The 12,463-nt window shown below is 41.9% G+C and overlaps 1 protein-coding gene across 5 annotated transcripts in view; it reads left to right on the forward strand.

Annotated features, from left to right (window-relative positions):
* Positions 1 to 12,463, forward strand: part of PRR5 (proline rich 5) — a 110,745-nt gene that overhangs the window by 32,276 nt on the left and 66,006 nt on the right. For all 5 annotated transcript variants that reach the window (XM_085569707.1, XM_085569708.1, XM_085569711.1 and 2 more), the window contains exon 5: positions 10,473 to 10,610. In XM_085569707.1, the coding sequence (XP_085425833.1) occupies positions 10,473 to 10,610 (138 nt within the window). The remainder of the gene's footprint in view (positions 1 to 10,472; positions 10,611 to 12,463) is intronic.

Genomic DNA, 12,463 nt, shown 5'->3' on the forward strand with positions numbered 1-12,463 from the left:
GAGCATCACTGTCATGACAGAAATGTAACCTTTTAGAAAGACTATCTCTCTTTTCCTGCCCTTTAATTAGCAGGTGAGAGCTACTAAACATCATCTCATCAATATTTCTGCAAAACCAGGATGTTTCTGGTATGTATATAGAGTAAACAAATTGAAGGAAAACCTTGAATTTAATAGCAGTCATACAGTATTCATAGTAGACTTTCAGCTTCTTCTGAGGCTTCAGAATTCATTTTGAGGCATGGAACTAATTTTTTAATTACCTTTAAGTAAAGTGCTGCTGAGGAGTTAAAAAAGCTGCACTGACCCTGTGTGGAGAACGTGGCACCAAGGACCTGGCCCATCTTTCCTTGGGAACTGCTGCCTTATCATCATCTCAGTGACGTCTTTGGAATTTAGTGAGATGCTGACTCAGCATAGCATAAATGGAGTCCACCAGCCTTTTGTGACATCTTGACTTTTTCTCCTTCGTTGTTTGAAAATGAAAGGATATAGGAGTTTTCAGGTGTGGTTTTGAGTCATCTGGCTTCCTGCTGTGAGATTTTGTGGGAACTCTTTCACTGTTCTTTAGTTACCCATAAATGATTGTGCCTAGAATGTATCCTTGGAGAACACATGCTTCTATTTTTACTTAATGCTTAATTATCTTTTTTTTTGTGCTGCTGCATTCCCACAGCATCTACCTCTGTCGAATTTTGGTCTGTGAGTGTCTGAGGTTCCACAGTTTGAGAATAATGAACAAAAACCCCTAAGAAATAAGAATTCTAAGTCTTTCAATACAACTGCTTTTATGCTATTTGGGAAATGCTTAGAAGCCTGCTCAATAAGACCTGGGGGGAAAAACTGCCTGACTTGCAGTTAATTTTTACTGAGTGTAATCACACCTTCAAGGTGTGATTGCCCTTGACGGTCGGAGAGAGTTTTCCCTGAATTACAAGACTAAGAAATGGTGCTTAGGTTTGTGCAGGCTTTTGAGCATCTTTCATGTTTGGAGTTAGTTTTTGGGGAGTTTCCCCTCTTAGTTTGCTTTGCCTGGACCCTTGGCAGCTTCCCAGCACTGTTCTCTGATGTGCTGGGAAGGAGTGGAGAAACAGTGCTCTTGAATTCAACAGAGTTTGGGCGGTAGCATTTTGTGAAGGTTACAGCTCTTACCAGCTGGAATTGTCCACCATCACAGATTCAACAAGCTTCCCAGTATGCCTTGATACCCAGATTCTTCCTCCTCTTCAATTATCACCTAATTTTTGCTATTATAATTTTGTAAGATTTTCCAGAGTTGGGTTTCATGGGTAGCAAAATCTTCTGGTTGATTGTGCCACTGGATCTAAAATTAAATTGTGTTGTTCTTCAGTTACTTGTCATATTGGATCTCTAGTGTTTCCTCTGTTTTAACGGAAGCTTGAAAACTCTTCAGCATCATCTTTTGTTGAAGAAGCAGTTTTGTTGAGGTTTTAAATGACTTCTACTTGCACTGGGTTGTCACCTGCTTGCAGAAGGGCAGTGGAGCTAGTGTTTCACAAGCTCATAGGTTTGTGTTCTTCTTGCCCCACCAGAAACTTGCATCGAGGCTTTTGATGGATGACTCAGAGAAAGCACAGCAAAGGTGCTGCACTGCCATCAACTTTGCAAACTGCTGCTTCCAATTAAATTCTGGAGAGGCTCTTTTGCCTTGGCTGTTTGGTAGTGCTCCTTTGCCAGCAGTTAGTCTTGCCTGTGTCTGCTTAGCAGAACAGAGCCAACTGAGGTCAAATCAAAAAGCTCAGGTTAACCTGTGGATAGGAGATGCTTCAGTGAGGGTGACTGTTCTATTTCTGCTCTGGCTGCTCCTTTTCTGGCCAGGCAGGAGGGATTCCCAGGCTGGTTACTGCTTTAACCCTCCTGCTTGCACCCGCAAGGGATCTGTTTGCACAGGGTGACAGTGTCCAAGCAGAAACTTTGACTGGTTTAGATAAATCTATTTAACTGTTCTGGCAGTGCTGGAGGGTTCCTGTGAGCTTGGATAACATGGTAGTCTGCAAAATGTTCACCTTTACATTCCTCTCCAAATAGTATTGTTTTTCTATCAGCTCTTTGCCTTCTGTTTTGCCTGGTGAGAGTCTGATGCTTGAGGCTGAGTCTCTTTTTTGTTCATGTACCTTTGTACAGGCTCACAAAGCTCACAGAGTGCTGTGTTAGTAGCAGAAGGCCTGGGAGAACAGGAGGTCATACCTCTTCCTTTGTTGGAAACAAACTCATCCATCCATTTGTGTGTGAGGATTTCTGTGGTCTTGAAAATTTTGGTAGAAGTGACAGTATGACAGTGAAAATCTCTGAGGCCAACGTGGCAAATGAAAATGGAGAAGAAAAAGACACCGTCACCCAGACTGAAAAGGGTTTTATTTTGAAAAGCTTGAAGATGTATAGAACTTCAGACAAACTGGCTATCTGTTGGGTGGTCCAATATAAATTACTGCTTTATCGAGTGAAGGAGTATGGGGAAGAAGCCCTAGGTTGTTCTTTATATTGATGAATTGGTGTTCATTTTACAACCTTCTTTTTGTGATAAGGTTATTTATCTTTAATTCATCTAATACCAGTTTTGCCCTCAAGATGATCCTGAGGCATTCATGTTTGTGTGCTCACAACGATGGCAGCTAGATGCCAGTGAGGATCTGAGAGCCTTCTTCAGTCCTCCAATAAAGGCCCAGTGCCAGCTGGCACCATCCAAGAATTAGTGGACTCATCCATTAGGCTTTTCTCTGATTACACCACCAGCCACTCTGCAGGAGCAGCTTCCAAATCACACTGCCCTCTGCAGCAGGCAGGGATTTCTTTGCAGCTCGTGAGCCAAACCAGCATCACACCTGCCTGCCATGCATCTGCCAGCACTGCTGGTGCCAGACCAGCTGTGCAACAGCACTTGCTTTCTGTCTGGGGTGAGGACAGATTGCTACTACAGAGACTCAGGAAGTAATTGGATCAAAAATATAATTTGCTCTTTAAGCACAATGAGGTCAATGTAGATCTTCCCCCACTGAAATAACTGCGGGGGGAGAGGGGGGTTGGATGAAGTAAGATGATAGGAGGGAAATAAAGGGAGGAGAGAATTGAGCTGCATCCTTGCCATCTGTCTGCTTGGAGTGGTGCAGCTGCTCTGCCATTGACAGGTTGCTGTCTCTCCACTCACTGCAGACAGCCAAATGTATCATGAACAAAATAGCTGAAGATTAATACTACTAAATAGCCTGGTCACAAAATCTACCCTGAGGCAAAGCTGCTTGAAAACCTTAAGAATCCTCTCCCTCTCGATTCACACTTCTCTTCAGAAACTTACACCATGTGGGAGCCAAACATTTCAGCACACATGCTTTTTCTGGATCAGATCCTGTGTCTTTGCAGCACAGTCAGTTTTGGAACATTCATCGGTTATTTAGAAACAAAGGGGAATGGCCAGTTGGAGTTACAGTGGTACTGCTACTGCGCTTAAAATTAGTTAAGGATGTGTTTAAATGCTTCATCAGCTCAGGGTCTGTCTGCTACCCAGGGCTGCACAGTTTCTGACAGTCTCAGTTCCAGGGATTTGTGGAAGATGCTCTCCTTCTAATTGTGAGGAAAATGCTCTTTGCATCAAGAGCTGTGGAAAACAGGCAAGCATGAACTGCAAGGTAACAGACACAAAACTAAACAAAAAATCCAAAGGTATAGTGTGCTCTTGTGAATGGCTGTAAATACCTTTGTTGAAATGTCATCTGGGCACTTAAGAGATATCTGAGGGATTCACCCAGGGCAAGGAATGTGGGGTTTACTTCTCTCCTAGACCACAGGCTCTTTGAGGTGGTCTCATGACAGCCTGCGTCCTGATCCAATGCTGTTGACATCCACAGAATACTTTGTGTACCCTACCTAAAAAAATAAAATCCAGCACAACACAATTTTGGATACTCCTCTCCTGGAGTTATTAATGATGATAAAGATTTTGCAGACATGAGTCATGGACAAGTGTCCCTTCCTGAGCCTGTAGGACCATTCAGGCACTTGTGAATCCCTGAGAATAGCTCTGCAACTGAGTCATTACAGGAGATTCGGTTTAGAGGCTCAAGGTGTCTCTCAGAACTGTTCAGAGGTCATGATGGGATAGCAGTCTTTACATCATGTATATTTGCAGTGTGGGACTACAAATTAGCGATGGCAGGGGTACAAAAAGATAGCTGAGTTGAATCCAAGTGCTTTTTATGATAGCTCTGTAATTGCTGCTACTTCTATTCAGCTCTTCTTTTTTTGTCCACAAAACCATTCCCTACATGCTGCCTCCAGCACACCAAGTCCTAACTTTGGTGCACAGCTTATCTAGCCTCTGGCTGCTTCCAGTTATGGAGAATCAATGGAGCCATGAACTTGGCACCCTCTGTAGAAGTCCAAGGCCTTTACTCACACCTCCCCAGAGTTTGTGAGCTGAGAGAGGAGAGACCTGCTCTGTCCCTCAGTGATTTGTTCTCTGATGTCCAGGCATATCGTCCTCACTGGACAGGAGGCAAAAGCTTCTTTTGTATTCTTTTCTTCTGTTATTCTCAAGGGGTTCAGGCAGTAGTGTGTGCTCTGAAAACGGCAGCAGATGCAGGCTGTGTTCTCATATTTCTGGTTTTCCTGGGGAAGCTTTTGACTAAGCAGCTGCCATCTCATGCAGAGTCAGAATCTGAGTCTCAGAATGCGGTAGAAATGTCAGAGGAAATATAAGAAGTTGCTGCCCCCAGCTATTTGCTGCCTTTCTTCAAAATCTGCAAGGCTGCTGGAGCAGAAAGTTATCTTACTCTTGTATCTGGCAGCTTCAGCAAAGCTTCACCTCCCTTGGCAGCAGAGCTGATACCAGCAGAGCTGCTCGATTTACACAGCAACAGTGAAAAACAGCCCCACAACCATCCTTGCTTTGGTAGGGTAGGAGGGATAGTATTGGCATCATTTCTTAAGTTTCTCTTTGCAGACTTGAAAGCCATCTCTAATGAGCTTAGGATCAACTGCCTGCTTAATATTCTTATTAATTTTTTTTGCTGTCCATGTAAGGATTGAACTCTCTTTATTTTTCCTTTTTTTTTTTTAATGTTTCCCTGTAGTCATAGTGGCCCTGGGAATTGAAAATTATAATGTTTTCCATTCCTTTCCTTTCCTTTTGCCCAATCCATGCCAGCAATTCAGAGTTTTTGTTTGTCACTGGGGCCTTGTGAGCATGTCTTGTGAAATTCCACTACATATTCTCCATATGCCTCTATCTGGTTCCATTGCTGGCATTGACTGTGATCCCCACCATGGAAATAAGTAAGCCCAGCTCTGCTCTGAAAATAGAGCTGTGTGAGAGGTGAATTTCTAAAAGGTGGTGTGCCAGAAGCCTGGTGGTTTGAGTAGGGATATTCATTATAACCTTGGTGATTCTTAGAGCATGTTCAGCAACGTCTACAGAAGTGTGAAAAGAGACAGATAAAGTTGTCAAGGGGGTTTGTGGGTTTTGACTTAATAATTGCTTTTTTGCAATGCAGACTGTGAGTTCCTGCTGCACTGGAAGTCACTCTTGGCTCTGCCCTGCTGTCAGATGCCTCTCCCTCTCCTCGTGCTCCTTCCAAGGCTTGCTCGCTGCTGGCCATGCCAGGGGCAGTGCCTTGGATGAGGAGAGTGAGATTTGTTTCTCCAGGCTGTCTGTGAGTCCAATTTGCCCAGGACCCATCACTGTCTTCATCTCCTTAGAGGGTTGCTATTGTTCTTAATAGGAAGCTGCTGTTCTTGAAGATGTTTTCCAGTGGACAGCTGAGCCCTGGCCTCGCTGGGTGAGGATGGCTGAGCAGCACCCCTCCCTGTACAGCAGGAATTGTTTAGAATTGTTTATAAATAGGAGGACAAATTGACATGTTCTCATTTTCTATTCCCACCTCCTACGGTTCTTGGGAATGAGGAAGGAAGCCAATAAGAAATGTTGATGTTGGCATTTGGCATTTCAGTCAAAAGCAAAGGAAGATGAAGTGGAATGCTTTTTTTTTTTTTTTTTTTTTGGTGGGCAGAGAAGTGTTGCTGCAGAGGTAATGCCAGGCTGCTGCCAGGATTTGTTCAGTTTTCAAATTCAGGGGGAAAACAGTTGACAGTTTTTGTCTCTGAGATTGCTAAAGTGACTGAGCCAGGAAAGGAGATCCAGCAGGTTCCTGACTGAAATTCTTGCAAAATGACCTTGTTTACGCTCATTGCATCCTCTAGCATTAAAAGCCTTTAAATGCTACTTCAAAAATTCATGAGTTCAAGTGCTTTAATGGAAGCAAAGGAGAGACTTTTCTCTGTTTTGTCCTGAAAGAGCTCATGGAGAATTCAAAGGGAACTTTTAGTGTGTAGTTGTGCTGCGCCCACCCATAAAAGAGCTGTTCTCCTTGAGTTAACCTGAAGCTTTAATGTTAATTGAAATCACTGTGGGACATGTACTTTAATATGAGACTTACAAATGGGCAGCCTGTAAACCAAGGCACTAATACATCAAAGGTGAGCTTAACTTAGAATTATACACACTATGAATAGTATTTTCTAGTCTTTTCCTGCTGAAATTGTTCAATATTTTTCTATGATTTCCATTAAGGCAGAGCTAAGACAGTGCAGAAAGATTTAAAAATCTCAGTCTATAAAGACATTTATTAATTTGAGGAACATTGCCATCACGATGGTTTTTGTATCTGTTTTGTTAAATTGTAGTTCACCCCTTGAAAAATGTATTACTCTTCTACCTCCAGGATTAAATTCACAGCTTGCTTGCAGTGTGGAAATGCTGGCAGTTGCACTTGGAAGCTTCACTTGCGAGGTGTTCTCGCTTAGCTGAATATGAATTCAGCTTAGGGTGCTGTGAAAGGCAGTGCACTTGGTGCTCTGTGCAAAGTGGGACATCACCACTCTCACCCATTTAGGCAGCTGGCAGGGATCTGTGCATCATTGTTCCTTTGATCAATTAGTCCTTAATGTTTCAGAGTCAGTCTATGGGAAGTGAAGAATGAGAGATTCTAAATATTAATTCCTGGAGCTGTGTGAGTATGAAGAGAGCTTTTAAGTAGGAGCCTTGAGTATTGAAAAAGTCATAATCTGAGGTAAAATGGGGGATACATTCATGCTTTTAGACCATGTTAATCCTGTAATCAACCCCTTAAATTTTCCTTTTTGTGTTTAGTACATTCAAGCTTTCTCTTTGTCTGTGGAGTTAAATTTGACACTTTGTAATGCAGACCTTTCTATAACTTTTTAATCTGGCTTCTTTTAAGAGTAGCACAAAGAATTTTCAGGATAATTATTTCCTTTAGGTTTTGATCTTAGTTTATGTCCTCAGAGATATAAAAGCAGACTAAGTGTAACTAATGCAAAAGAAAAGAAAGTCAGAATACATGCAACAGAAACAGGCTGCCAGAAGTAACATTTTGGTTTTGAACAAATTCACAAACAGCATCACTAACCACACTACACCTTTTCCTCCTCTGCCTCAATGTAGCATTTACCTGGAAATTGTACTGCCCTGTAGCTCAGAGCAGTTGGAGATGAGTCTGGATTTTGTGGCAGCTTTAGGGTTCAAGAACCTCTGGAGTTGTTTCTTTCCATGCTGGTCAGGAGTTATCTAAAGCTACAGCCTGAAGGTAATTTTGGGTCATTGACAGGGATTCTTCTGAGAGCCTTGCTGTGGTGCTATCCCTGGAGTGGGAAGGGAGTCCAGCAGTGTGTGCCTGGGAAAATTGTCATGCAATTCTGAAGTTCTTCTTCTGGGAAATGTTTGGTTTAAGAGGTGTTATCGATACTTTGACAAATGAAATCTTCATTTGCTTTATCTGTCAAAGAATGCACCAACTGCTCAGCTGGAAGAAGGAATATTTAATTGCAGTCTCCTGGAACTTCTATGCAACAGCATAATGAGTTGGGTTTTTCTAGGCATTCTCTTTTTCTCCTGAACCTATAAGTAGTTTAGATATACTGAATGTTAGATAAAGGCAAGATAAATGTATTTCAACAAATTAAAAAAAAAAGCCCCATACTTCATGCTTGTATTGATGGAATAGCTGAGCTTTCATCATCAAAGTTAGGTCAGTTTAAGTAAAAAAGGCAGTGGAATTTTATTCTGAAATGACCCCCTTAAATTCTAAGGAGTAGCACTATGGTGTAGGTTTCTAATGCTGGCTGATCAAATTATCACCGATTATAGGCAATACTGAGGATTTTTTTTTAATCTGCTAGCATAGAAATGTCAAAGCAGGTTCTCCAAGCAAAACACTCTTTTCATACCCATAAGCACTCCATTTTTTGAGAACCAACTAGCTATTATTGTGCTCTCTGTTGATAATATCTGTCTGAAGTCAGGAAGTGTTCTGCCAAATGATGGGGGCGATTTAAAGGACACAGACACCAGTGGAAAGAATGGTCTTATTTTACTGCGAATTTTAAAGGAACACAAAAGTAAAATGATACATCCAGTAAAACTGCAGGCTTGGCTTTAGCAACAAGCAAAAGTGAGAAAGGTAATGCACCTAATCATTACTATACAAGAGAAAGGATAGTGATTGATAGAGATACATCAGCAATTGCCTAAATACTTCATCATCCAGAGCCTGCAGTCCTGGGGTGCCCTGTTTCACAGCAAGGACCTGGAGAACCCTTCCTGGCAATTGAGAAAATCCTACACAGTGCTTCCACACACAGGTGAGGTCTGAAAATGCACCCCAAAAGTGGGTCCAGCGTTTATAGGTGCAAAGCAGCAAGTCAGAGTGGCTTGGTTGTATTTTATCACAGAAACTCCTGGATCTGATAGTACACTTCCCAACCAGGAGGGACCAGGGCTTGGCCAGGGTCCTCACCTTGACTGGGAGGGTTTCCCATAAAATACCCTACAACCAAGTCTCTGTTCATGTCAGTTGGGAAAGATTCTTAAAATGCTAGATTTCTTGCAGGTAACTGCACAAGGTTACGTGGAAGTTTCTAAAGCAGTCGTTTTGGTGTTAAACAGATAACATCAGCGTCTCAGTCATGTATTTTTAGCTAAATAATATTGATGGTGTCAGCCACACATTGCCCAGGGTCCATCCTGTAAGTCAGCTCTGGCTGAGCCTGCTGACCTCCCACGCCATCAGAGCAGTTTTCAAATGCTCCTGCAATGCCCAGCCGTGTCCGCAGGAATTGCTACTGCTGTGTGGTGGTGTTTGCACCTTGTGGTTTGGCACCACGTCCCCGGTGTCACTTTTGCTGATGTGTTATGTCCCGCACGCTGCTCAGAGGTGGCTTTCCGACCTTGGCCCAGGGCTCTGCAGCCCCAGGCTGAGAGGGATTTCTCCAGCTCTGCTGAGCTGCTGTGTGTGTGCTCCCGATGCAGTGCAGGCAACATGCACCAACCCTGCCCAGCGCTCTGACCTCAGCTAACACCTCTGAGTTGGCCTAAAATAAGGGATAACAGAATGAAGCTGATACTCCTGAAGCAGACAGAGGGGGAGTATAAGGGGATTGTTTTGTTCTTTCAAGTGCAGCAAAGATTAAATTTAAAATACATATTTTTAAGCACATGCAGTCACATCCTTGAAAAGTGAGTATGAAATGTCACAAAACAAAAGCAAGAGTGATTTCTACCCAGGATGAACTAAGCCAAAAAGGACATATATATATATATATTTGTAGTTAAATTTAGAAGTGTGTTAGAGTTGGTACTAAATACTATACAAAGTGTAAGGCATGAAGAACTGTACTGACAATGTGGATGTGTGTGAATACCACCATGTATCTGTGTGTATGGTGTATGTATGTGCATGTATATATATATACATTTGTGTGTGTATGTGTGTATATATATCTATACATGTATATTATTTTCCTAATAGTGTTCTATATTTATTGGCAAGTTATTTGCAAAAATAATCTTTAAATTATGAAGGTGTTTATGTTGGGGTTAGAAGTCACGTAATTCTTAATTCTGTGCTTCACCTATTTATCCACTCTGGCATTGTTAACTGTGTTAATAGTCACCCCAGAGGGACAATAGTCACAGCCCAGGGCAAGCAGTGATATTGTACCCATCATTTGAAGCCCTAAAGAAAGAATTCCCAGTATTTCTAAATTAGGCATTTAAGACTTTCTTGGGCCTTCCTGCACATCTGCTCTCCGAAGCCGATTGCAGTATATCATGCAGCATATTTCAAACCTTTTCCTGTCACCTCCTTAATGCTGGGACACAGAACTGCTTGCGCTGTCTGTGCCCTTGGAAGCTTTCTTGCCTTCTTTAGAGGTAAGTATAGCTTTTAATGTTGGTACCAGTGAATTCCTCTCCATGGAGAAAATAAAACAGAAAAGGGAGAAGTGCAAGAAGAGATATTTGAGTCAGCAATGAGGTAGAACAGCACTGATTTTTGTGCTTATTTTATTTATGTCATTATGGGTTTATTAGTGCACTCTTGAAATACATTGTAGAATAGCAATATTTAAAATACTGCTCTTTCGTTTATCTTTTGTTGCAGAGGTGACTTTTTTGCAAGGGCCTGACTTTTTTTCAACCAGTTTGTATTGCCTGTCAAGAATTTTCATGTTGACTCTTGGAAAACTGCTGCAGAGTCTTCTGTTTACTATTCAGTGCTGTTTTCATCTTCCTTTAGCAGGTAAGCACATGTTTCTTCAATACTAATTCCAACTGGAAAATGTTTCCAAATTCAGACACCTGGAGAGTGCATTTTGTTGGGCTCCATAGGGTTAACATCTCTCCTCCAAAATTTCTGCAACAGGAAAATACCTGAATAATAGTGCAGTACTTTGGAGTCTTCAGCATCAGTGCATGTCAGTCTGCACCCATCTAGCTTTAATGCAACTCAAAAAATGCTATGCATGAACTTTCAGTTGGGAATCTATTTAGAGCTGAATCAGGATTGTGAGTGAGCAATATAGAAAATTGTTTGAATTGTTGCTGCCTGAGAGGAGCCTTTAAATAACTTTATGTCCTTGAGGAAAAAAAGCCCTGAAGAGAAGAGCCAGAGTGGGTGATGGAGAAGTTGGGGTGTCATCCCCCCCAGTGCCCTCAAGCTGAAGGAGAGCATTCAGCTACTGTTCACCAAGATCACAGTCAGTGTTGCAGAAATAGATTTAGCTGCCCTGGCTGTGCACTAAAGCAACAAGGGATTCTCAAATGACCCATATATGATTGATATATATATATATATATATATATATATGTGTGGGTGTGGCAAGAAGGGACACTGAACAGCTGAGCTGTAGTAATGTCTTACACAGCTGCGACTTTTCTGCAGGGGGACCTGGTCAAACCCTTAATATTCATTGTTAGAATTGGATTTGTGTTTGAGATTCAAGGTTTTTAGGAAGAAAAAGATTTTTAATGATTTCTTGAAATCACTTTTGTTAAATGCTAGTCATCAAAGGAGAGTGTGCATGGTGGTGTGCAAGTGCATTTATGTGAAAAGAAAGTAAATGTGCTTACTCTGTCTTTGATGTTGTTCTGTTTTCCTTTTAACATTATCATCACACATAGGAACTCTTGGTTTTTTTGAAGCAACTTAGAAATTTTCCCAGAAAACAGTTGTCTGTTTCCTCCTGCAACAGGATTTTCTTTCTGAATGTATACAGATTTATTTACTTAATCACTAAACTGCAGAATCTAACCTTTGCCATGGCTTCAAGCTTTTTCCTTTGTTTTTTTAAGGAATGAAGTATTTTCTAAAGGGTGTTTTCTAAGGAATTAGGTCTTTCCTAAAGGGTTGGCTCTTGCAAACTTTTATTTCTATTACTTTGGTAGTAATGCATGCTTTCTTCCCAATCAATATGACATGGTAATAGTGGGAATTCCTGTTCTTTGGGATTTCATTGCAGTGATAGCTGCACTTTCCTACAGTGTTACTTGGTTTCATCCCAGGCTGCAGGAGTAAATGGTCCCCTATTAACTGCAGTTTGCCAGAGCCTTGCTTGGCTCTGATCATAGTCACAGTGTTGTGTTGGAAGGGACCTTGAGGACCATCTTGTTCCAGTCTCCCTGCCATGGGTAGGAGCACCTTCCACGAGACCAGGCTGCTCCATGCTGTGTCCAGCCTGGCCGTGAACACTTCCAGGGATGTGTGCAACGCTGGAACCTACAGCAGAATTTATCTTGTGCTGCAAACAGTGCACAGATGTTTCAAAGTGAGAGGAAAATGAGCCCATTCATTTTTACTCGTGCTGCACTTCTTGTCCCTTAGGATTTGGAGGCTGCTGTTTAGGTACTGCCATTCTGAATTCCCTGACATGTGAGTTAAGGATGTCAGTAGAGGAGGGGGAATATTGAACAATGGGAGCCAAGTCATGAGGAGTATGGGCATCACTTTTCATAAGTGATTCATCTGGAGAAGGTGAGGGAAGAATTACTCAGGCAGGAAATCCCTGCTATCTCTGCCTGCATTATTTCAAGCATACCCAAAAAAATTCTGCTTCTGAACTTTATAACCCTCCCTAAAACAAATACCCACATCTG

The sequence above is a fragment of the Lonchura striata genome, chromosome 1A (genome assembly GCF_050655825.1).
Source record: "Lonchura striata isolate lonStrDom1 chromosome 1A, ASM5065582v1, whole genome shotgun sequence".
Lineage (NCBI taxonomy): Eukaryota > Metazoa > Chordata > Aves > Passeriformes > Estrildidae > Lonchura > Lonchura striata.